The following is a 26,766-nucleotide window of genomic DNA, read 5'->3' on the forward strand; positions in this document are numbered from 1 at the left end:
GTTCATCTCTAAGAGACAGAATGTGTCTCCTTCCTGAGCGGTATGATGGCTGCATGGTCCCATGGTGTTTATACTTGCGTACTATTGTTTGTACAGATGAATGTGGTACCTCCAGGCATTTGGAAATTGCTCCCAAGGATGAACCAGACTTGTGGAGGTCCACAATTTTTTTTCTGAGGTCTTGGCAGATTTCTTTTCATTTTCCCATGATGTCAAGCAAAGAGGCACTGAGTTTGAAGGTAGTCCTTGAAATACATCCACAGGTACACCTTCAATTTACTCAAATTATGTCAATTAGCCTATCAGAAGCTTCTAAAGCCATGACATCATTTTCTGGAATTTTCCAAGCTGTTTAAAGGCACAGTTAAATTAGTGTATGTAAACTTCTGTACCACTGGAATTGTGATACAGTGAATTATAAGTGAAATAATCTGTCTGTAAACAATTGTTGGAAAAATTACTTGTGTCATGCACAAAGTAGATTTCCTAACCAACTTACCAAAACTATAGTTTGTTAACAAGAAATTTGTGGTAGTTGAAAAATGAGTTTTAATGACTCCAACCTAAGTGTATGTATACTTCCGACTTCAAACTGTATTTGTAGGGTGTGTGTGTGTGGTACCTGTCCTGTTGATTGGCGCACTGGTTGTCACAGTGCGGGACAGCTTATTGGCTGAGACGCTGTAAAGGTTTCCGCCAATCCAGCGCATGCCCAGCCCTCTGCATCTCCAGTGTTGGGCCGGGGGGTGCCTGTCCTGTCCGGGGGGACGCAGACGACTCTGGAGCACACTCCTGGAGGAGAGAGAGAGAGAGACAGAGAGAGAGACAGAGAGAGAGAGACAGAGAGAGAGAGACAGACATAGAGAGAGAGAGAGAGAGAGAGACAGAGAGAGAGAGACAGAGAGAGAGAGACAGAGACAGAGAGAGAGAGACAGAGAGAGAGAGACAGAGACCGAGAAAGAGAGACAGAGAAAGAGAGACAGAGAGAGAGACAGAGAGACAGACAGAGAGACAGAGACAGAGAGACAGAGACAGAGAGACAGAGACAGAGAGACAGAGAGACAGAGAGAGAGACAGAGAGAGAGACAGAGAGAGAGACAGAGACAGAGAGAGAGGAGAGAAAAAGCAGAATAGAGTGAGGAGGGAGAAATTGGCAAAGCATTAGGAAAAGCATACATGGATACACAGAACATCTTGCTTGAACAGTTTGACAAGTCCAGGTTTTGGGATGGTATTTTCTATGGGAGGAAACATCATTGTATGATAACTCCTGGAGAACGCAGTACTTGGGCAAAAATATCAATTCGGAATAACCACAAAGTAGTAATGAGCTGAATGATACTGCTCTTGTAATATGCTCACTTCCCCACCATATCCACACCCCTTCTCTTTCTGCCTGTCTTTTGCACTCCTCTTCCACTTTATCTCCCCTTCTCATCTCCCTCTTTACGCTTCCCAGTCCTACCCTCCCTCCTCACCTCCCTCATTCTCTCCCGTGTCACAGCACTCTGTTAAATTGCCGCCCTAATGGAAAGGGCGGCAGTGTGGAAATGGAGAGAATTGAAAAGAGGAGGAAATCAATGAGATAATAGACAGGGCAGGAGGCCAGAGCAGGGAGGGCTGCCCTCGGGCCCTGAAGCAACGCGTGGTGCCGAACAGACACACACAAATGCAGTCACACACACACACACACACACACACACACACACACACACACACAGGATAACCACAACCACAAGCCTACAGAAGACACACAAATAAATATTCACAAAATGACATGCAGAAGCAAAGGAAGTCACCCTCTGTGCTATGTGTGTAACTGTGTGTGTGTAACTGTGTGTGTGTAACTGTGTGTGTGTGTGTGGGAGGGGGGGGGGGCAGGGGTTATGGCAATAAATTGTACTGGCCTGTCACTTTTATTTGGGTGGGATTGGGACTGGTGTGCAGTGCGCTGGAGGTAATATGCTGCTGTAGTTCAGATGGGCTGGCAATGTGTTTGGAGTCAGAGTTCATGCCTCCCATTACAGAGAACAGAGCGGGGACCCCAAACACACACATAAACAACTACGCTAATGTAAACACTCACACACTACAACTACAGTTACACAATAACAGACACAGAAACACACACAGAGAACCACACACAGAGAATCACACACAAGGACACACAGCCAGCGAGATCGCTAGTTAGCTACCTCTCACCCTCTCTCGCACCAGGCCATAACTCACCAGCAGAGACACTCAGTTTCACAAATATAAGATCAGTGTGTGCCCTACACAGGGCAACTGGAGCCCAGGGAGCCATAATGGAGGCTAATGTAGGAGCAGTGACTGCCTCCCAGGGAGGCTTTAGCAGGGCCCAACAGCCAGAGGAGCCATCATGGAGGTTAATGTGGATATGACATGAACACTTAACATAGACAGCAGTTAACCCTGACACATGGTGCAGGACTTGGGAGGGGAGAATGAGGGGGGGGGACTAGACACCTGGTGAGGGAGTATTGGGGAAAAATGGCAAGGTGTGTGGTTGAGTGTGTGTGAGCATACATACAGTATGAAAGAAAGTGTGTGCCTATATAAGAGTGCATCATGAGTGTCTGTCTGTCTGTATGCATGTGTGTGTATGTGTGTGTGTGTGTGTGTGTGTGTGTGTGTGTGTGTGTGTGTGTGTGTGTGTGTGTGTGTGTGTGTGTGTGTGTGAATGAGGGTAGTAATGTGAGGTAGGCAGCTGTCTGAATGAGTTTCCCCCTCCAGCACAACATCATTACTGAACATTATACATATTACTTCCTGTACACCACCACTATTTCCACTACTATCGCCATGTAATCTCCCTATTAATGAGAGAGAGAGAGAGAGAGAGGAGGAGGGAGGATGGAAAGAGGGGAAAGGGAGGGAGGGAGAGATAGAGAGAATTGAAAAAAGCCCCAAGTGACACAACCGGAGGAGAAGAGAGAGCCATCTCTCTTCTCTTTCCTTATCCCCTCTTCTCTCTCCTTGACCTATTCCTGTGCCGCCCTTGACCCCAAAGCAAGAGATCTGTTATCAAAGGTACTCCAGGCCTGTCCGCCACACAAATCCTCCCCTGCCAGACAGCACGCTCGTTTCAGGGGGAGCCTTTTCACCAACACGCCAATATACCACTCTGCTCCCCAGCAGCCCTGGGGGACACATCCTGGCTGCACACACATCATCCCAATCACCATGGCGATTCATTAATGGGACAAACTATGGGGGAGAAGAGAGATTTTGAGCTGTGTGTGTGCGTGCGTGCGTGCGCGTAGGTGTGTGTGTAGGTGTAGGTGTGTGTGTGTAGGTGTGTAGTTGTGAAGGTGAACATTCCCCCACAGTCTGAAATTCTGAGCATTCTGGAGCAGTTTTTCATCAAGGACCTCAGATCATCTTTCCCTCTATCCTGACTAGTCTCCCAGTCCCTGCCGCTGAAAAACAAACCCACAGCATGATGCTGTCACCACCACGCTTTAACATAGGGATGGTGCAGGATTTCCTCCAGCCGTGACACTTGGCATTCAGGCCAAAGAGTTCAATCTTGGTTTCATCAGACCAGAGAATCTTGTTTCTCATGGTCTGAGAGTCCTTTAGGTCCTTCTGGAAGGTTATCCCATCTACACAGAGGAACTCTGGAGCTCTGTCAGAGTGACCATCGGGTTCTTGGTCACCACCCCGACAAAGGCCCTTCTTCGGAAGAGTCTTGGTGGTTCAAAACTTCTTCCATTTAAGAATGATGAGGCCACTGCATTCTTGGGGACCTTCAATGCTGCAGAAATGTTTTGGTACCCTTCCCCAGATCTGTGCCTCGACACAGTCCTGTCTCGGAGCTCTACGGACAATTCCTTCGACCTCATGGCTTGCTTTTTGCTCTGACATGCACTGTCAACAGTGGGACCTTAAATAAACAGGTGCCTCTGTGCCTTTCCAAATCATGTCCAATCAATAGAATTTACCACAGGTGGACTCCAATAAAGTTGTAGAAACATTTAAAGGATGATCAATGGAAACAGGATGCACCTGATATAAATTTAGAGTCTCATAGCAAAGGGTCTGAATACTTATGTAAATCATTTATTTCTGTGTTTATTTTTAATACATTTGCAAAAATGTCTAAAACCCTGTTTTCTCTTTTTCATTATGAGGTATTGTGTGCAAATTGACGAGGAAAATATTTTATTTAATCCATTTTAGTAACAAAATGTAGGAAAAGTCAAGGGTTCCGAATGCACTGTACATTTACAGCAGGGGTAAGTTGACCCCATGGACCATGATCCCACAGAGCTGTAGGTGGTGAGTGTAGAAGAGCAGAGGAGGAGGTGGAAGAGGTGGAGAAAATAGCAGAGAGGAACTCTCTTGTGAGTATATTCTGAGTGTTTGCATGCCTGTGAAATTGTGCGTGTGTGTGTTTGTGTGTACAGCTCTCACCATGCGCGACACACAGATGAAGGAGAGAGCGATTCAGCACTACTACTGCCGTTGATGAACGATCAGACTTTTGTTTTGGTGACAGGGAAGAATTTGGGGGTCGCGCGAGTGCTCTGAATAATGCTGCTCTGGCCTGTTTGCTTGCAGCGAAAGCATTAGTAAGCTCATACTGGGGAAACAGTTACCCTTGGAACAGACTGAGCAGCGCAAACAGTCTAGCTCCTTCCTAGAGCGAGGAGAGGAGGACTGCACTCTGCTTACAGCAATGCAGTAACAGTGGTCCTAAACACACTCGTTATGCATTAAGACAATTCAATCGACACTAATCGTAAGAGAGTAAGGGACACCTCTGGGGCAAAACGACATCAAATTAAGACAAGGCAATCAGGAATCTGTAGATGAGAGTGTACGGGTGTGAGAAAAAGGGGGGACTAGAAAAGAGCAAAAGACAAGTAAAAACATGACCGTTAGAATGGACCGCGAGTAAGAAGGGATACGTGAGAAAGCGATAGGGGGATAGATATGATAAGTGACGAGTAGAGGAGTAAAACTGCCATATGAACTGGCGTGAAGGAGGGCTGAGTGGAGGAGTGAATGAGTGTGTAAGTGATGGGAGAAAGGAGAGGAGAGCGGAGCAGCCTTTATTGCCGCCTCCCACATCCTGATTAATCGAGGAGCACTAGACGAGATGAGAGACCATATGTGTGTGTGTGTGTGTGTGTGTGTGTCACAACAGTAGCTCAAAAACAAACAATCGAGCACCATGAACTCCCAAAGAGAACTGACAAGATGATAGCGCGTGCAAGAGAGTGAGGCAGGTGGAAAAGAGCTGAGAAGCAGAGATAAGGTGATACTGAAAAGGTATGAAAATGAGGTGAGGATGAGAAGAGACACAATAAGAGGTGGATGGACAGACAATGAAAAGAAAAAGGCGAGCAGCAACACAACGATATGGATAGGGAGAAAGAGGGAAGACATAGAACATGAGGGAGGCAAATAAGCAACAGAGTAGGCGAGAAAAGAAGGGATGGAGAAGACGGACGGAGCGAGGGACGGCTGGAGCGAGGGAGGGCTGGAGCGAGGGACGGCTGGAGCGAGGGACGGCTGGTGCGAGGGACGGCTGGTGCGAGGGAGGGCTGGAGCGAGGGAGGGCTGGAGCGAGGGAGGGCTGGAGCGAGGGAGGGCTGGAGCGAGGGAGGGCTGGAGCGAGGGACGGCTGGAGCGAGGGAGGGCTGGAGCGAGGGAGGGCTGGAGCGAGGAAGGGCTGAAGCGAGGGAGGACTGGAGCGAGGGAGGACTGGAGTGAGGGAGGGCTAGAGCGAGGGACGGCTGGAGTGAGGGAGGGCTGGAGTGAGGGACGGCTGGAGCGAGGGAGGGCTGGAGTGAGGGAGGGCTGGAGTGAGGGAGGGCTAGAGCGAGGGACGGCTGGAGTGAGGGAGGGCTGGAGTGAGGGAGGGCTAGAGCGAGGGACGGCTGGAGTGAGGGAGGGCTGGAGTGAGGGAGGGCTAGAGCGAGGGAGGGCTGGAGCGAGGGAGGGCTAGAGCGAGGGACGGCTGGAGTGAGGGAGGGCTAGAGCGAGGGACGGCTGGAGCGAGGGAGGGCTAGAGCGAGGGACGGCTGGAGTGAGGGAGGGCTAGAGCGAGGGAGGGGACAGTCATTTATCCTGCGGTGCGCTGCATGTTTTACGGCGTTCTTAATTCAACTCCGGCTACTATTAATGGACTTAATGTTGAGATTATATCTATTTCCTGGTGGCGGGGGCTGGAATACCCCGCCTCCCCCAGCACTCAATCACCCACAATGCCCATTACTGCTGACACCACACTGAGAACCGCACGGCATGCTGGGTACGGGACAGGTCAGCTCACTTCCCTTGGGTCTGGGTGGGAGACTAACAGAGTAGAGAGAGGGGAGTTAAGGGTGACAGGAGTGCTCAGATAGGTAGAGGTGCCCACTGATCATGTGTGGCTGGCGCTAGACACTCTGTGCCAAGGGCATCAGCCCCACTATGGAAATCAGAATGAACCATATTTACAGTGGGGCTACAGTGAGGCAACATCTTGGGCCTCTCTAAAGCTTTGGGGACACCGAGTGGGGATGATATGAGAAGGCTGCAGAGGTAGGACAGAACTCGGTGCAGGGGGTAAGATGAGACGAGACTGCTATAGATGAGCTAGGACTGCTTAGATGGCTTAGGATAGAACTAATAAAAGGTTCAGGGGTGCTAGAGAGAGTCAGACAGATTGAGGTAGTGAGGGGAGTAAGTGGGGGGGGGGTCTTAGGAGAACGTCCTCTCTCCCAGGGGACCTGTCCAGCCCCCTCCGCCCCCCCAATCTCCAGGCTCAAATTGAAAATCCCTTGATTAATCAATATTTACTGCAGCGGTTAAATGAATAGTAATAAGTCACCAGAGGCCCGAGCTTCATTCTCAGCCTCATGCAGCCAGTCCCACTGTTTCACCAAGCTCAACCTGAACTACACAAAATGAGACACCACACACAGACATACAACCAAACACACAACAACAAAAAACTCACATAGGGGCAATTAAGATAACTGTGTAACACATGAAGAACACACAAATCCAAACTGGCATACAGTAACATAATCTTCCTGACGGGGAGAGAGAGAGAGAGAGAGAGAGAAACTACTGCATCTCCCCAAGCTGAACTGTAACCATGTGTGTCCCCTTGTCATGGGAGCCAGTGTGTCTGCATCTCCTCTGAGTCGGTGGACGTCTCACACGGCTACAGACACCTGCAAACACTCGCCCACAGCAGGCGGCCACAGCCACAGAGACAAAACGCACACCTGCAGAGCACACCGCACCTCCAACTGAACCCTTCGCGCTGCGAACACAACGGTGTGTGTGTGTGTGTCTGTGTGCGTGCGTCTGTGTGCGTGCCTGCGCGATATGCAACAGCTTGTGATCTCCTCCCGCCACAGCCCATTACGAGGCTTAGGAAAACAGAGTATCATTAAGACACTAAGCCATTTCACAGACCTATCATATTAGTGGAATAATACATTAACCAACTGCATAAACATATTACCTTATAACTAGCAGCGCAATAAAACCATAAGTCTATGTTAATAACAATCACAATAAAACATTAACTAACTGTCTAACTGTCCGTCCCACGGTGATGAGGTCATGAATAACACATGAACTTATTGCACGTCGGGCCAATAATGAGATCATCATAGGGATTCATTACCTCTCCCTCCGTCCCCCAGTTATGACCTCATAACCACCTCATATCATCCACTTCGTACCTTCCCCTCATCTCATTTATATCGTTTACTTTCTAGAATCTCTGTTTTAGCACCGAGCATCTCTCACGTCCAGGGAGAAAGGAGGACAGGATGGATAGAATGGATGTGAGGATGAGCGCGGTAAAGACACGAGGAGGGATAAAGAGCGAGGGGTCAAGTTGGAGCCCTGTAAATCACATGTTCATTGAGTGCTTATTAAGTAAATGCGTTTAGCTTCATTTCAGTGAATTCCCTCATTCTCAAAATGAAAGGGTGAAAGGCAGAAAGAGAGCAATAAAGACAGAGAGGAAAAGAGAGACGGGAGGTGGTAATGACGTTCGGAGAAGAGCCCCCTCCCTTCTGATGGGTTGTTCTCTGAGATCCCATTGTAAGAGGTGTAAATTCATGCTCAGAGCATACAGAGCAGAGGACCGGTGTAAACGGTTCATTCCCTGGGTCATCTACTGTGCAAAAATAAGCTCCATACATTCTCGGGGTCCCTCTCCGCTCCACGCACAGGCTAGCACACAACGGCACACCTGTCTGCTACTTTAAAGACAGGCCCTCCTTCCTGGGTTATGGTGCTGCTGAGTGATATTAAGAAGGGAGACACACTAAACATAAGAACCATAGTGTGTGTGTGGGCCTGTGTGTGTTACGTACCATGTGTTACAGAGCTTTCAAATAGTGGAACACTGTATGCAGTATTTGTGTGCGTGTGTGTGTGTGTGTGTGTGTGTGTGTGTGTGTGTGTGTGTGTGTGTGTGTGTGTGTGCGTGTACGCATTACCTGGCCGTATGGATCCTCTTGGCTCTCCAGGAGAGGGCGTGGCTATAGTGGGGTGTGTGCGAGGTGGCTCCGCCCAGGCGCGTCACTATCTTATAGCGTGTCCTGAAAACCCGCTGAGACAATTGGCTATGCATCGACAGAGAGGCGGGACCTGGGGAAGACAGAGGAAGTGATTGACATCAGATTGACAGGTCAAGAAACCAACACAGGTCATGGCATTTGTGCATATGCCCATGCTAACTCATAGGTACAAACTACAACGTGTCAATGCACCACTGGGGGATTGGCTGACAAGCCTGGGTTTAGGGTCAAGCCTGGGTTCAGGGTCAAGCCTGGGTTCAGGGTCAAGCCTGGGTTTAGGGTCAAGCCTGGGTTCAGGGTCAAGCCTGGGTTCAGGGTCAAGCCTGGGTTCAGGGTCAAGCCTGGGTTTAGGGTCAAGCCTGGGGTCAAGCCTGGGTTTAGGGTCAAGCCTGGGTTTAGGGTCAAGCCTAGGGTCAAGCCTGGGTTTAGGGTCAAGCCTGGGGTCAAGCCTGGGTTTAGGGTCAAGCCTGGGTTCAGGGTCAAGTTAGCAGAAACAACACAAATAGGACACAGACACACATGCGCAGGGCGCCCACACGCACCTAGAACTCTGTGGCAGGCAGGGTGTGCTCTCTTAACAAGCTTCACATGTAAAGATAAGAGAATAACAAAGGAAATATATATACATATATATGCGCCTAATAATTCCTGTCCTCTGTCTCTTTCCCTCCCTCCCGATTTCTCTCCTTAAGTCTCATTCGTTATATCATTTTCATAAAAGAGAGGAGGAGAAAAAAATAATAGGAGTCTTTGTTATTTATTTATTTGGGTGTGTATCCATCATATGGCTTTATGATGGCTGGGATTGGCTGACATACACGCTGTGCCGGGTAAAGGATGGCATTTGCATCCGCTAGGATCTGAAACTACTGCTTTACACCAATTTAACAAACCCGAGGATTTATCAAAGCCAGGAGTTATGATTTAGCTTTCAGGATCAGGCAGTGTACTGTGACGGTTCAGGTTGTGTCTGATGACTGTGGAAGAATGAATAAGACTGATGACTCTGAAGATCGGAGAGGACTGGGATGAATACAGTGGGTTCTAATTTAAATAAAACTTGGGGTCAATTCTAGAGTTGAAATATACAAGTGAATCTCCAACTGAACCAGAGCTGTGTTGTGGAAGGTCTAAAACAGAAGTCTCCCAGCTCAAATCTCACATAAATCATCTTTTGTTCATTCAGACAAACGCTGAGACCCAGCAAAATGAGAGATGTCAGTGACAAAGAAAATCTCTCTCTTTCTTACTCCCTGCCCCCCCTCCCTCTCTCTCTCCTGTACCACCCATCTCTCACAGTGACAACACTTTGTCTTCTTAATGAGTGAGGAAGGAAATTGAGAGCGAGAGAGAGAGAGCGCAAAGGCGAGAGAGAGAGAGAGAGAGAGAGAGAGAGAGAGAGAGAGAGACCCAACAATGTGCCCTTTCTACTTAATTTCAATTATTTGTATCTGATATCTTTAAGTGCTTGCTGTCATGTTAATAAGCATTTAATAACAAAGCATGACCAGGAAGCAAATAGCAGCTTGGAGCAATGACACAACAAAATTATTTATCTTCCTCCACCCTCTCTCTCTTATCTTACATTCCGGGGAAGGGGAGTGTGTTTCACTTGTCAGGCAGCGCACACACAGCTCTGGATCAGCTGGATAATTCATTTCAGACAAACATTTACCCATGAATCCCCACACATCATGCTGGAACCTACCCCAAACACACACGCTCGCACGGGACCTGCCCACACACACGCCCCTCTGCATGAATGAGGTAAGGCTGCCTATGTATCGGTGTGTGTGTGTGTGCATATGCGAGTGTGTATGTATGAGGCAAGGTTATGATATTTTTGTGATTTTCTATTTTTAGTCTATTAGTCTTTCGATAATTATTTAGTTTGAGTTTAATAAAACCATTTTTATTTTGTTTATATATTTTTTTTAGTTTCAGCTTGACCTTTTGTTGCCGCTATTGTTCACACCAATGGTTCACGCTACCACTAGCTAGTGATGGCGATGTTTCAAATAGCTTTTACGCCATCAACTCGCAGCATTTACCTGCCAGATTCAGAAACCCCATTCGGGAAAAAAAGCTTGAAAACCTCATTAGAAGGAAAATAACAAAAACGAACACTGATGGTTTTTATTTGATTTCATTTTGCAGCCAAAGACAGTTTCAGTATAGTTTTTCTTAAATGTTTTATTTCAGTTTACTAAATTGTTTTTCCAATTTTTGTTTTTGTTTCAGTTTTCATTTACTATAATAACCATGGTGTGAGGTGGGGTGGGGGGGGTGGCATGGTTGTGCAGGATTAGTTGCCTGGACTATAGTCCCTTCTCTTCCCAGCAGTCATCTGTATTGCATTCAGAGCTATTCGGGCCTCCTGGCAGATGACAAATAGGGCTTGTCAAAGACCGCTGCCGTGCCCCGCACCCCGCACCTCTTACCGCCTCCCCGTCAACACCCTACCCCCCACATCTACCCCTCCCTCAGTCCTATTCCAAACACCCCTCACACAGTCCACCTAGTCGCAACAACGACTCACAATGATGTTCCGCTTTAGCTGTTGTTTAATGACAGCCCCAGTTTGTAGTGTAGCTACACGCTTGAGAGTCTGTGTACGGGTATGGCAGAAGGGTAGTACTCTCTCTCGCTCCCCCATCTTGCTGTCAAAGGCCTATTAGAGGAAGATTAAGACCCCCGTTTGTGTGTGTGTGTGTGTGTGTGTGTGTGTGTGTGTTCGCAATGGTCTAGTAGAAGAAGATTGAGTCCCTATTGCTTCCAGACCCACTCAACCAACACAACCTGCTGGGGTTTACAATCAGAGCACACCCTCCATTCATCCCACGCTGACACACACACGCACACACACAGATCAAACCCATCCATCCCAAGATGACACACAACTCCATGCTGTGAAACCACAGATGATCTAGTCTATTCACTCTGCACTGCACCTTTCCCAGCAAGCCCACCTCACGCCTTCTGCTCTGGGCTACTGCTACTGAACTTACACACGCAACCCTCCACAAACTCTCTAAACACCGAATAACTACAGAGTTCTACATGGATTGGATCTTGATCCCTTTGGCTGCGATTCAGCAGCAGCCACGGATGGACAATTTCCATGCTCTCCTATTATGTAGCAACAGGGCTCCCCCCCACCCCCCCGACTGGGACTGGGATGTGAAGACTGTTACGTCTTCTATGAGACGGACGGGTAGAGTAGATCTTAGTGTGCCTGCCACTCCGGACCTCCACCTCCTGCTCTCGTCACCCAGTCTCACGCTCTAGTCTGCAGAGTGACAGAGCGGCATGACGCTCACCACAGCACCACTCCACCCCATCCTCTTAGGGGTGATCAAATAATGCCATCATAACACCGCACCCCACCGTGTGGCGTCTCTAGAGACAGGCTGCTTGCTATCGGTCCCTACCTGCTCTGTGATCCCCTGCCTCTCCCTATCTAGTCCCTTCCCACAGCCGCTGTGACTCTGGCAAGCGGCACTTCTCCTTACCTGACGGCTAATTCCAGCTAACAACCCCCCCCCCCCACCACCACCCCCACACACACACACACACACCACCACCACCGCCTCCGGAGACTCGGTAGACCATTAATCTTGTTATTGACAGTCAGTCTGATACTGGGGCTTCTATACCCCCCTCTGCTGTACAACACCCACCCCCCATTCAAATCCCCCGGGGATCATCCTCTGCATCCCAGTGGGAATCTGATAGACATGCCCAACGATAGGCTAACTTAACAACTTAACATGGCCAATGCTAAGCTAATGCTGCACTTTAATTGACTTTGGGAGGATATCAGATTGAAATGCATACCAAATGTCATGCGGTTATCCATCAACTTGGTGCTCAAGTTACCAGCATATAGTTTAACACCCAATGCTAAGCTCAGGCAGGCAGTTTCACTTATAGATACATATGTATAGTAAGTTAGAGTGAGATCAGATTCTGGCACGGACTATCAGTTAGCAATATTAGTACCACTGCCCCACCCAGCAAAAATATGGCCTGTTCTGTGCAATATCTCACACTGACTGGCATGTCTGTGTGCTCATGGGTGTGTGTGCACTTGTGTGTACGAGAGAGAGCTTAGTGGTGTTGTGTGTGTCTGCGTGTGAGATAGAGTATTTGTGATCATACGACACCAACGTGTGCGTATGTTTCGGGGAAGTGTGAGTACATACTAGTGTCTCAGATTAAGGGGGGGAAGAGAAAGAGAGAAGGGTGGTGTGAGAGAGGGCGAGAGACATATCAAAATGGAAAATGAGAGAGAGAGAGAGAGAGAGAGAGAGAGAGAGAGAGAGAGAGAGAGAGAGAGAGAAATAAAGAGAGCGAGAGGCGAGAAATAAATAAATAAAGAAAGGACAGAAAGAAAGAAATAAAGAAAGGACAGAAAGAAAGAAATAAAGAAAGGACAGAAAGAAAGAAATAAAGAAAGGACAGAAAGAAAGAAATAAAGAAAGGACAGAAAGAAAGAAAGAAATAAAGAAAAGAGGGGAGAGAAATGAGCTCTGCCCTCTGTGTTGACTGACAGGTCCAGCGGACAAATGCTACAGGAAGGAGACCCAGCCTCTGGTCCCAGACCTGCTGTCAGGGGTTAGATGGTGTGTGTGTGACCTTGAAGCGTTCCTTAGGATAAAAACAGAGCTGCCTTGAGAGCCTGTGGGATTCAGAAGTGATGATGGCCAGAGTGTTTCCTACTAAGGGCCTCCTGTCTGGGCATGCTATTACATGTGTTTGCCTCCAGTTCATGAACAAGCACACAATAAAAGTCATGTAAAATGCCAGGAATCTTATGATCTGAATTTGTGCTGTTCTGTTAAGCCAGCTGTGCCATGTTTTCTCATGTTTCCTACATGGAAAGTATTGATGTGGATAACAATAATGGGCTTTAAAGATATTCACATACATTTAGAGGGAAAGAAAGTGTTTTTCTCTGTTGTTGAGTTGGGGTGGGGGGTTAGAATAAGCGGCATAAGAGGGTATATGAGATGGCGGGATGAGAGAGGTGTACTGACAGATTGAAGGAGAGACGGTGCCATGGACACCCTAGGGCCCGATAAGTGATGATGTCACTAGGGCGGAGGGGTCATTGTGGTTGTTGGGTTGGAGTAGGGGGTTTGGGGGGGATTCGGGTGTCGCCCGAGGGGCTACGCCTTGTCTGTCATCGCGGTGAAGCCATCATCTGTGCGCGTGTGTGTGGAGCAATCGTCTGTAAACCACACCCCCTGTCCCCACCACCCCCCAACACTCGCTGATTCTTCCACTGCCCTCCAAGACGGGTAGTGTAACACCCAACCCCCTTCAAGTTAGTTAGTGTAAGACCTTTTCCCCCCTCTGAAGTCTCCTATTTTCCACCACCACTCACGCCATCTGACATACCAGGAAAAGTTAAGTCACAGTACTATTTATTACAAAGTAAATACACTCCCCGCCATATTTGGACAGTGAAGCTAACCTTTTAAATTTGGCCCTAAACTCCAGCATTTTGGATTTGAGATCAAATGTCTTAGGAGGCGACAGAATAGAATGTCAGCGTTTATTTGAGGGTATTTTCAGACGTGTTTTACTGTTAAGACATTAAAGCACATTACTTAGGGGGGGGGGGGGGGGGGGTAAAACAGATATGTATGAAAAAAACGTTCAATAAAAGCTGACATTCTGTACTGTCGCCTAATATGAAACATTACCTCTCAAATATGAAATGCTGGAGTATAGCGCCAAAATGTTAGTTTCACTGTGCAAATACACATGGAGGGGAGTGTATATCCGTGGGACAGATCAGAGGAAGGATATGTGTTGGGCGGTACGAGAGCGAGACAGACATGCACCTCTCGGCCCATCCACGGGGACAGGGATGGATGTTTACCATGCTGTCAATAAATATCCAGTCCTTCACACACACGCTTCCATCACTTCAATCCACTTAAAGGGACAGACACACGGGCACGCACAGACACACATGCGGGTGCACATACCGTACGCGAACGCAAACACCTTCTAGACTTCTATACATTTAAAAACATCATACAGATGAGAAACACACCTCCGGAGACCGTAGACCTGACCCTGACCCCAGTCAGACTCGACCCTGACCCCAGTCAGACTCGACCCCAGTCACACTCGACCCCAGTCAGACTCGACCCCAGTCAGACTCGACCCTGACCCCAGTCAGACTCGACCCTGACCCCAGTCAGACTCGACCCTGACCCCAGTCACACTCGACCCTGACCCCAGTCACACTCGACCCTGACCCCAGTCAGATGATTGGAGAAGACAGGGGCTCGCTTTGTGACGAACCACTAGTGACGCTCGCGTGCTTTTTTGGGGGGGGGGGTTCCAAGGACCGAATCGTCCGACAAGCTCGGTTCACTCATGTGTCACCCCTGTGACATGTTAACGTGTTGTGGAGTCGAAGGGGAGTGACTGGCTGTCAATCAAATAGACCCCGTCAGAGCCTCAGGCATTGTCCATTTAAGGATCAGCCATTAGAGTGAGTGGGTCTGTGTGTTTTAGGGCTGTCCCCGACTAAAACAAATCTTGGGTCAACCGAGAGTCGTCCTGTATTTCAACCAATCGATTGGTCGAAATGTTTAACCTTATTTTTCCATATATAGACAGACACCATGTGTGTCAACAACAACATATGCACTGAGCTTGTCTAATGCTTTAAGCACAGTGTTCGGTCAAATAATTAAGACACAAATGACTCAGGAGCCCGATGGTCACGCTGTGTTAAAGAATGACAGCGAGTGCCTGTGTGACTTGCGCACGTTGTCTCGCTCTCTTCCCTACTGCAGTGAAAAGGCACCACACCAAAGCAAGTGTTTATTGTGCTGACCGTGTTGAAACTGTAAAATTATTTCAGCCATTTATACTGACCAAAAATATAAATGCATCATGTAAAGTGTTAGTCCCATGTTTCATGAGCTGAAATAAAAGATCCCACTAATGTTTCATATGCACAAAATGCTTATTTCTCTCAAATGTTATGCACAAATGTGTTTATATTCCTGTTATTGAGCATAATCCATCCACCTGTCAGGTGTGTCATATCAATAAGTTGATTAAACAGCATGATCATGACACAGGTGCACCTTGTGCTGGGGGAAATAAAAGGACAATCTAAAATGTGCAGTTTTGTCACACAACACAATGCCACAGATGTCTCAAGTTTTGAGGTGTGCAATTGGCATGCAATTGGCATGTTGACTGCAGGAATGTCCACCAGAGCTGTTGCCAGAGAATTTAATGGGATTTTCTCTACCATAAGCTGACTCCAAGGTCGTTTTAGAGAATTTGGGAGTACGTCCAACCGGCCTCACAACCACAGACCATGGATAACCACACCAGCGCAGGACTTCCACATCTGGCTTCTTCACCTGCGGGATAATCTGAGACCAGCCACCCGGACAGCTGATGAAACTGACAAGTATTTCTGTCTGTAATAAAGCCCTCTTGTGGGGAAAATTCATTCTGATTGGCCTGTGTCCTCCCAGGCCCACCCATGACTGCACACCTGCCCAGTCATGTGAAATCCATAGATTAGAGCCTAATGAATTTATTTAAATTGATTGATTTCCTTATTTGATCTGTAACTCAGTAAAATCGTTGAAATTGTTCAATGTTGCATTGAGAATTTTGTTCAGTAGTTTCTTACATGTTTCCTAAAAAATATTCCCTATTCCCTTAACCCTTGCTCTCTTTACGTGAAACAAATCAAATCAAATTTGATTTGTCACATACACATGGTTAGCATATGTTAATGCGAGTGTAGCGAAATGCTTGTGCTTCTAGTTCCGACAATGCAGTAATAACCAACAAGTAATCTAGCTAACAATTCCAAAACTACTACCTTATAGACACAAGTGTAAGGGGATAAAGAATATGTACATAAAGATATATGAATGAGTGATGGTACAGAGCGGCATAGGCAAGATACAGTAGATGGTATTGAGTGCCGTATATACATATGAGATGAGTATGTAAACAAAGTGGCATAGTTAAAGTGGCTAGTGATACATGTATTACATAAAGATGCAGTAGATGATATAGAGTACAGTATATACATATACATATGAGATGAATAATGTAGGGTATGTAAAGATTATATTAGGTAGCATTGTTTAAAGTGGCTAGTGATATGTTTTACATCATTTCCCATCAATTCCCATTATTAAAGTGGCTGGAGTTGAGTCAGTGTGTTGGCAGCAGCCACTCAATGTTAGTGGCGGCTGTTTAACAGTCTGATGGCCTTGAGATAGAAGCCGTTTTTCAGTCTCTCGGTCCCAGCTTTGATGCACCTGTACTGACCTCGCCTTCTGGATGATAGCGGGTGAACAGGCAGTGGCTCGGGTGGTTGTTGTCCTTGATGATCTTTATGGCCTTCCCGTGACATCGGGTGGTGTAGGTGTCCTGGAGGGCAGGTAGTTTGCCCCCGGTGATGCGTTGTGCAGACCTCACTACCCTCTGGAGAGCCTTACGGTTGTGGGCGGAGCAGTTGTCGTACCAGGCGGTGTTACAGCCCGACAGGATGCTCTCGATTATGTATCTGTAGAAGTTTGTGAGTGCTTTTGGTGACAAGCCAAATTTCTTCAGCCTCCTGAGGTTGAAGAGGCGCTGCTGCGCCTTCTTCACGATGCTGTCTGTGTGGGTGGACCAATTCAGTTTGTCTGTGATGTGTACGCCGAGGAACTTAAAACTTACTACCCTCTCCACTACTGTTCCATCGATGTGGATAGGGGGGTGTTCCCTCTGCTGTTTCCTGAAGTCCACAATCATCTCCTTAATTTTGTTGACGTTGAGTGTGAGGTTATTTTCCTGACACCACACTCCGAGGGCCCTCACCTCCTCCCTGTAGGCCGTCTCGTCGTTGTTGGTAATCAAGCCTACCACTGTTGTGTCGTCCGCAAACTTGATAATTGAGTTGGAGGCGTGCGTGGCCACGCAGTCGTGGGTGAACAGGGAGTACAGGAGAGGGCTCAGAACGCACCCTTGTGGGGCCCCAGTGTTGAGGATCAGCGGGGTGGAAATGTTGTTACCTACCCTCACCACCTGGGGGCGGCCCGTCAGGAAGTCCAGTACCCAGTTGCACAGGGCGGGGTCGAGACCCAGGGTCTCGAGCTTGATGACGAGCTTGGAGGGCACTATGGTGTTAAATGCCGAGCTGTAGTCGATGAACAGCATTCTCACATAGGTATTCCTCTTGTCCAGATGGGTTAGGGCAGTGTGCAGTGTGGTTGAGATTGCATCGTCTGTGGACCTATTGGGGCGGTAAGCAAATTGGAGTGGGTCTAGGGTGTCAGGTAGGGTGGAGGTGATATGGTCCTTGACTAGTCTCTCAAAGCACTTCATGATGACGGAAGTGAGTGCTAGGGGGCGGTAGTCATTTAGCTCAGTTACCTTAGCTTTCTTGGGAACAGGAACAATGGTGGCCCTCTTGAAGCATGTGGGAACAACAGACTGGGATAGGGATTGATTGAATATGTCCGTAAACACACCAGCCAGCTGGTCTGCGCATGCTCTGAAGGCGCGGCTGGGGATGCCGTCTGGGCCTGCAGCCTTGCGAGGGTTGACACGTTTAAATGTTTTCCTCACGTCGGCTGCAGTGTAAGCATCGCATGCAACTGACCAATAGGAGCTGACCTATAGCCTATCATAATCACATCAATAAATAAGGTTTTAACAAACTCCAAACACAGTACATCAAAACGTGACATCAAAATGGATGAGAAGGACGTGAAAAAGAAACTTGAAATGGGCAAATGTTTACTGGTTGCTCAGGAGGGAAAGGGGAAGTTAGATCTATGGAAGACATTTGACTTAGTTGTAGAAACTACTGGAGATCAAGAAAAAGGAGGGTATAGGAGCAAGCGTTATTCATGGCTATTTTGGGAACAGTGTAAACACTAAATAAATAAGTGTACCAGAGAGTCTGTTCCAACAACAACAAAAATATATAAAGCCTTTATTACGTGTATTTATTGTTTAGGCTAATTATTCAAAGTTCCCTTTTATTATTTAATTTGAAAACTAAAAGGCTTGATTGCATTTCAAAGCATGAATGTCTCTCGTATGTTGTGTGATGGCATGAACTAATTAATGATTGATTGATACAGTAGCATATATATTATTATATATATATTTTTATCTTTATTTAACCAGGCAAGTCAGTTAAGAACAAATTATTTTTTACAATGAGGGCCTAGGAACAGTGGGTTAACTGCCTTGTTCAGGGGCAGATTTTTACCTTGTAAGCTCTGGGATTCAATCTAGCAAACCTTTGGTTACTGGCCCAACGCTCTAACCACTAGGCTACCTGCCGTCCCAGGTAGAGTAGTGGTTAGAGAAATATAGGCCTATGTAAGGCCTAAGTAAGTGACGATATTAAGACTTAACAGGACGCGCTGTTAGGCCTAGAGCTCAATTGTGGTTATACAAGGCTTATATACAAAGCTACTAATGATAACGACGTTACTTATTATTGTAATGATGATACTAAAAATTGCAAAAATAACAATAAGAAGATCAAGAAAAAGTACGATATAGGAGCGAGAGGTGCTTGCATATTATGTGTGACAAACAGGTGCTGTTAAACTACAATATTTTTCTAACTGTTTGGAACAGTGTAAACACTAGATAAATGAAACAGAAAAAATTGTAAAGCCTTTATTACAGCATAGAAAAATAGCCGAATCTGTAAAATTGCTTTATCCGACATTTTGCCCGTTGCATGAGACTTGGGGCTCAGGCTATTAAACAAACACTCAAACAGGCAACTGAAGCAAGCTCTATCTTATTTCTGTAGATATTTACGGATCATTTATAAAGCCAGGCACATTTAAAAGTTAGGCTATTGATTATCGACCTAATTAAGTTGGGTTTTCTTAGACAATTAGGCTAAAGCAAAGGCTGTTTCCTCATCGCTGCTGCCTGCGCCACATTGTTCCCAATCCCAATATGCTGGTTAACTTTGCTATTATGCACATAGCAACATAGTGAAAGGCGGCAATTCTACGCCGCACTGAAGATTGTTTCAGAACCGCGGACAGCGACCGTATCCAAAGTGGGAGAAAGCACATTTGTTCTAAAATAATATTCTATTTATTAGTGTTGCACCATTATTTTTTACATTAAATACGTGTCTTGTGTACCATGACATTTTTTATTTTTTATTTTTATGAAACTGCTCGAAAAGAAATCTCGGTTGACCACAGCTTATCGACCAAACAATCAACCAGTCGACTAAACGGGGTCAGACCTAGTGTTTGCTTGCGTCAGTCACACACGTCAGTTGTAGTAGTTGATGGGATGTGTGTGTGTGACCCTCCCCTAAGTAAGAGGGCACACCAATGTTAGGTATCTCTCTCTCTCCAGAGGACAACAGAGTCCACATGGGATATGAACCCCTGCCTGACTCGCCTGATACATGTCAAGAGCTCTGAACTACTTACTAAGCAGTCCCATGGGGACATGGCAAAGGAAAGCATGTCTGTGTGTGTGTGTGAGAGAGAGGAGGAGCAGGTGTACATATGTTTTTGTGGTGCGTAACAGACCAGAGAAGAATGAGAGATAGTACACTTGTATGCACAAACCTACACAACCACCCCTAGCTCACCCCCACACACACTAATCTGGGGCTCTCTGGTATGAGTATCTAAACCCAGGGTAAGGTTCTGGTTGCACCACATGCCTGTCTGGCCAACATCCATCATTTGGGCAATGCCGCGGGGCCAGTGAGTGAGTGATGGGGGCCGGCTGGTCAGACACTAACCCTGGTGTTAGCTCCTCTTCCTTTCAGACACCCCCGAAGAGAGACACGCAGAGACTTTCAACCGCCATTCAGTGTCAAAGTGATAACAGAAAGGGGGTTAAGGGGAAGGGAGGGGTGAAAGTGGGAGGCGAGGGCAGAGGGGAGAGAGAGAGGGCCAGGGACGAAGAGGTTAGAGAGGGCAGAGGGAGGTTAGAGAGAGGGGTCAAGGGATAAGTAAAGCGAAAGAGGGGGCAGAGGGGACAGAGAGAGAGGAGGTTATAGAGAGAGAGGAGGTTATAGAGAGAGAGGAGGTTATATAGAGAGAGGAGGTTATAGAGAGAGAAGGATGGGGGTTAGAGAGAGAAGGGGTTACAGTAGCTAGAGGGGGGGTTAGAAAGACTGAAAGGGGTTAGAAAGTGTGTAAAAGAGAGAGAGGGAGAACGGGAAACAGAAAAGAGTCAGAGGACTGGAGGCTGTTCTTAGGGTGTATTTAGTCCTTCTTTACACCCTCTTTATAAAAAGGGATCCACCTTTCATGGGGTCTCCATTACACAGTAGCACACTGGCAAGGTCGAGACACAACAACACAGCCCATGTGCGTCACACACTGAGCTACCAGGTGTTGAACTTTTAAGTTTGACACCTGGTAGTTGAGGTTTGTGTGTGTGTGTGTGTGTGTGTGTGTGTGTGTGTGTGTGTGTGTGTGTTCTCTTATTAGATTATCTATAATATAGCCTCATGCTGTTACAACAAGGTCAGTATGATGAAATGACTCATTGAGACGGATTCTTTCCCATTACCTTATCAGACAATTGCTTATGAAAGAGTAGGAGATGAGGAAAGAGAGCTATCCAACATGACTGGCTCCTAGGCTCTGACTTAGAATACGTGGACACCTACAAATACCTAGGTGTCTGGTTAGACTGTAAACTCTCCTTCCAGACTCACATTAAGCATCTCCAATCCAAAATTAAATCTAGAATTGGCTTCTTATATCGCAACAAAGCATCCCTCACTCATGCTGCCAAACATACCCTCATAAAACTGACCATCCTACTGATCCTCAACTTCGGTGATGTCATCTATAAAATAGCCTCCAACACTCTACTCAACAAACTGGATGCAGTCTATCACAGTGCCATCCGTCTTGTCACCAAAGCCCCATACACTACCCACTACGGCGACCTGTACACTCTCGTTGGTTGGCCCTCGCTTCATACTCGTCGCCAAACAACTGGCTACAGGTTATCTACAAGTCTCTGCTAGGTAAAGCCCCGCCTTATCTCAGCTCACTGGTCACCATAGCAGCACCCACTCGTAGCACGCGCTCCAGCAGGTATATCTCACTGGTCACCTCCAAAGCCAATTCCTCCTTTGGTCGTCTTTCCTTCCAGTTCTCTGCTGCCAATGACTGGAACGAACTGCAAAAATCTCTGAAGCTGGAGACTCACATCTCCCTCACTAGCTTTAAGCACCAGCTGTCAGAGCAGCTCACAGATCACTGCACATAGCCCATCTGTAAACAGCCCATCTATCCAACTACCTCATCCCCATACAGTATTTATTTATTTACCTTGCTCCTTTGCACCCCAGTATCCCTACTTGCACATTCATCTTCTGCACATCTACCATTCCAGTGTTTAATTGCTATATTGTAATTACTTCGCCACCACGACCTATTTATTGCCTTAAATCCCTTATCTTACCTCATTTGCACTCACTGTATATAGACTTTTTGTTTTCTTTTGTTCTACTGTATTATTGCCTACGTTTTGTTTATTCCATGTGTAACTCTGTGTTGTTGTATGTGTCGAATTGCTATGCTTTATCTTGGCCAGGTCGCAGTTGCCAATGAGAACTTGTTCTCAACTAGCCTACCTGGTTAAATAAAGGTGAAATAAATAAATAAAAAGGCAGGCAAGGCGGGGAAACACAGAAAACACACCGTAGCCTATAGGCTATGAGTTATGAACAAAACCCTCAGCGCTTCTCAAAAACTGTGGTCTTATTTACGTTAGTGGAAACCCTTGGCTCTCGGAGAATGATCACCGGCGCTGGCCCTGACCCTGACCTTTGACCTTATTATTCATATCTAATGCTAAGCTAACGAGCTACTGTCTGGCCACCCACTGTAGCTGTTAGCGTAAAGGTTAGCGGCATGGCCCACAGCTACAGTGAGGGCTACATTTACAGTGGTCAGGGGTGAGGGGTCAGGTGGTTGATGAAGGGGATAGGGGGCCTCGTGACAGGGGGATAGTGAGGCCTCTCTAACCCAGTCAGTCAGGGTGCTAATTTGGTGGGGCAGAGGGGAGAGGGGACTTCCGCTCCCTCCTATCCAGCCCTTTTGAAGTCAAGCAGGTGCTCCGAAGACACAAACCTCCAAATAAACACTCACCCCCCCCCCCCTTCGCTCTTTCCCTACGCCTCCTTTCCACCTTTCTCATCTCCAGCTTTCAAGTCATTCATCTCTTTCTTCACTCCCTCCATCCAACATAGTCTCTTCGTCCGATCATCCCACCCACCTCTATTTCGAACACTCCCTCTCGCTTCTCACTCTGCCCCATACAGATTTGTATCTCGCCTTTCTCCAAGTGAATATCTAACCTATCCCCTGTCGTCTTCTTCTCTCAGTTCTCTTCTCCCTTTCTCCCTCTCCTCCCCCTTGCTCTCCTTATTGGTGGCACTACAGGCAGTGAGTGTGTGAGTGCACCAGGGCTTCCGTTAGCTTTTGAACAATAAAAATAAATGAAACCCAATAAATGAAATAGTTGCCAGGCAAATTGACTGGGAGTAAAAAACGATCCAATTGCAAAATAATTATTTTTAAATTATTGATGGAAATACATTTGACCGCCATGCCTATCGGTCTATAGGTTAACTTGCATAATTTAGTGGAATTCAATTGGTGTGTGTGTATTTCTGTTAGTCGTGATGTATCCAACACAACTATCACATGCGCACAGCATAGGCTTACCATGCCTATTTTGAGCAGGATTCCTGCCCGCAGCTCCTCAGCTGGTTGTTGCTGGAGTAAAACATGTGTTTTTATAAGCCCAGTCTTTGCGCAACAATTCTAAATGCAATCGCATGTTACAAACAGTTTTGATGGCCACGTTTAAAAAGAGATAGCCTACTCTTTTTATTTGGTAATTGAAGTGCTCACATTCAAGTGCAGTCAACGGGAAGGGGGGCTATCAGCGCGTCACCCACCACTTTACAATGTGAGCTGTGCATTTTGAAAACATACCTCATTGTTCGAAACATGATTGTCATACCTCATATTCTGAGACGTGCCTTTCCTTCCTTCAATGTAGCGGAGACAAAATTCGAAAACGTGGAGACAATTATTTTATTAAGACTTCCTACAGAAGACAATTTATCCTACCACTTCTACAGCTCTGCATGCCAGCTATGATTTTCATATGGGCATTTTCGTCTAACAGTTTCATATAAATAATAGCGTATTCATTTCGCAAAATGATTGTCACGTGGTTAACCAGCCTCTCCCATGTGGACACAACCATGATCCATTGGTGGCTAAAGAAATGGAATTCGGAGATAGCCTAGGCCAATGCAGCTTTAAGCTTATAAAGTCCGGCTGTTAACCAAGTAAAAATACATAAAGCCCACAAATAAAACCAGCAAAGAAAATACCCTGGTGAAAATGTGGGTTCTTTCAATTGCATTCATATCTCTACTCAGCCTGTCTGTCTCCCTTTTCATCTGTCTTGACTTGAGCTATTGCTAATGAAGTGCAGCATTGTATCAAATCAATCAACTGGGTCTGGCCAGAAGCTGTTGCTAGCGAACCTGCAGCATTATATCAACAAGCCTCTTCTGGGTGATCAGAGTTTCCTTGCCAGTGAGCCATATTTGAACAAGAGAAAAGTATTCAAGTATTATATGATGTTTCCACTGGATATATGGGATCATCAGATAATTATATTTTGCTCTTTCACACCGAGGCTTGGTGATTATCAAGGGCAGACTTTCAAATACTATTATCACTCGCAATGGAACGATTACTGAGAAGCTCCGCTTATTAGTGATGGATGTGGTGAGTTAAGACAATCAGAAATCAGACGTTTGCACGCATCAGGCCAGGCACTTCTGTGCGTGTGGGCCTCAACGTTAACAGGACAGAGAAACCAGACATGCTCCTTGCTCACATGGAGCGCTCCAAACAAAAGACAATGTCAAAAATTTACAACTTGGAAATGTCGGGTTATTAAGTAAACCAAAATGTGTTTCTCACGGGTGAAGCAGCTTGTGAACTCTGCAAACAATGTTTCCACTCCAAAAAATGAGAAGGGCAAGTTAGTGTAATTAATACATGAATTAACAGAAATGTATGTCACCAAATGATGGGGATTAACGGTACATTTACTACTGGTGACAGATGTAATGGGGAATTGATCAAAAGAAACTATCAAAGGGCAAACGACTCACAAAATGAAACAATGAATTTGGCAAGAATTGGCGGGAGACGGCTAAGTGCATTCTGGAGAGACACACCCCTCTATTGTCGCCACACACCCGTCCCCTTCTTCTTGTCTCAACATTTGAAATTATAGTCCAGACACATTATCGTCACACAGATTTTAGATGCTTTTCACAGACAGCTAACCAGCTAGGCCTATTGCCACACACGCTGCTCAAATAGGCATAGAACGATACGAGCTGGTGGTTTGAAACAATCCACAGCTACTTTTCTTAAAGAAGCTAATGGTCTTTAATTCCTCTGTGGCTAAGTCATTCTCTCCGATGCAGTATTTTGAATTATTACATTTATTTCTGTATAGACAAAAGTAATTATATTATTTTGGCAAATTTATTTCAAATTTGCTTTAGAGGAAGCTATTGGATGAGCTGCCGATGAAAGACTTCCTCATATGCCCTTACTCTCCTGTTCTATTGGTTGTCATATAAAATATATTTCGTTGTCCAGAAGCCAAAGGCACACTCCTAGTCATATTAACAACCCATTCCACCTATGCGCTGTGAGAATGGTGTTTTCCGCAAAATGCATTTCGGCAAATGTTTGAAAATGATGTTTTATTGGTTGCTTCATTACAGGAGTTGCGAGTTCTGTTAAGATGCATTACTATAATCTAAATGTGATTTCTACAATTCTGATTACCGTGGGTGGACGCTCTAATGGGTTATACACCCAGTGCATATAGAGCAGTACATTTCTCAAATGGCCAACAAATGAAAATCTTCCCGGTCACATTGTCCGGCGTCACATTTTCCCTGACGGATACCCTGGTGTGTGCGTGCTTGTATGTGTGTGTGCCGGGGTGTAGCTGCTGTGCTGTAATTGGTCCCTCTGGGCAGGGCTAGACTGGCACCGGACCCACTCTAAAACGCTCAGCATCGCCAGGATGAACGGGCATCTACGCGAGCGGGCATCTGCACGCACACAGTAGAAAAATGTCCCAGAAATGAACGTACAATGACAAAATACTGTACACCAAGCTAAACATCGGCGGCTCAGATGTGTCGAGTGAGGCCCTGCACACAGAGACACACACACACACCGCGACTCTCAGAGTGACTGGTACGACGGACAGGTCTCATAACTTTCTAACCATTACTCCTGTTCATCCAACAGACCGAGTAGAATGTCTAAGTGAAGATAGACGAAGTAAAAGAGAGATAGAAGGGGGGGATAAAAAGGGAATAGAGTGTTAGAGATAAAGCGAGAGGAGCAGCACTAGGGGAGAGGGGTGTGGCGTTAGTGAACAGGTCCCTGTCATCGTGGTAACTGGAGAGGCGACACTGCAAGTTGGTCATTAATATGTACAAACTTGTTAGGCTAAGAATGCCCTGAAAGGCTAACCGGACGAGGGAGGGAGGGAGGGAGGGAGGGTAAGGGTAGTAGAGGGGGTGTAATCGTCTCTAAAATAGATCAGGGGCACAAACTCCTTTTGAGACAGGGAAGCATGGAGTACAGCAAGATTGCATTGGTCTAGAGATAAGCACACAATCACACATTAGCAAACACACCCTCACACAAAGTGCACACATGCACTGAAGCAGGCACACACTCACACAAGCATTCCACGGCCACAAATGACATGGACTAAATCATTTGGTCAAAAAAGGAAAGCCACAAACACACCCACAGAGGCTCACACTTCCATGTAGGTAGGCCGATATCAAATGCACAAGCACACAAACCAACACAACCAACATACTGTACACACAAACCAACATCCACATCAACAAAAACACTCAAAGATATTAGTTTTACTATGTATTAGAAACTGTATCAGGCATGCGTGTCCAGTTCTGGATTATTCAGAAGGAGTGTGGGGTGCTAAGAGGTATTGTAAAAATTAACATGTCCATAACAGAGCAGTACGTTACTTTTTAGCTGTCCACAAGTTTGCACCTATACTTGCAATAACTGGGGGTATGGGCTGGGAA

At 46.4% G+C, this 26,766-nt stretch overlaps 1 protein-coding gene across 4 annotated transcripts in view; it reads right to left on the bottom strand.

Moving 5' to 3' along the window:
* Nucleotides 1-26,766, bottom strand: part of LOC139406773 (zinc finger CCCH domain-containing protein 3-like) — a 79,677-nt gene that overhangs the window by 24,998 nt on the left and 27,913 nt on the right. For 3 of the 4 annotated variants that reach the window (XM_071149797.1, XM_071149799.1, XM_071149800.1), the window contains exons 4-5: nucleotides 8,481-8,631; nucleotides 623-792 (exon numbers count right to left, since the gene is read on the bottom strand). In XM_071149797.1, coding sequence (XP_071005898.1) covers nucleotides 623-792; nucleotides 8,481-8,631 — 321 coding nt within the window. The remainder of the gene's footprint in view (nucleotides 1-622; nucleotides 793-8,480; nucleotides 8,632-26,766) is intronic. The other variant, XM_071149798.1, reaches the window with a different exon arrangement.

The sequence above is a fragment of the Oncorhynchus clarkii genome, chromosome 4, assembly GCF_045791955.1.
Source record: "Oncorhynchus clarkii lewisi isolate Uvic-CL-2024 chromosome 4, UVic_Ocla_1.0, whole genome shotgun sequence".
Classification (NCBI taxonomy): Eukaryota; Metazoa; Chordata; class Actinopteri; order Salmoniformes; family Salmonidae; genus Oncorhynchus; species Oncorhynchus clarkii.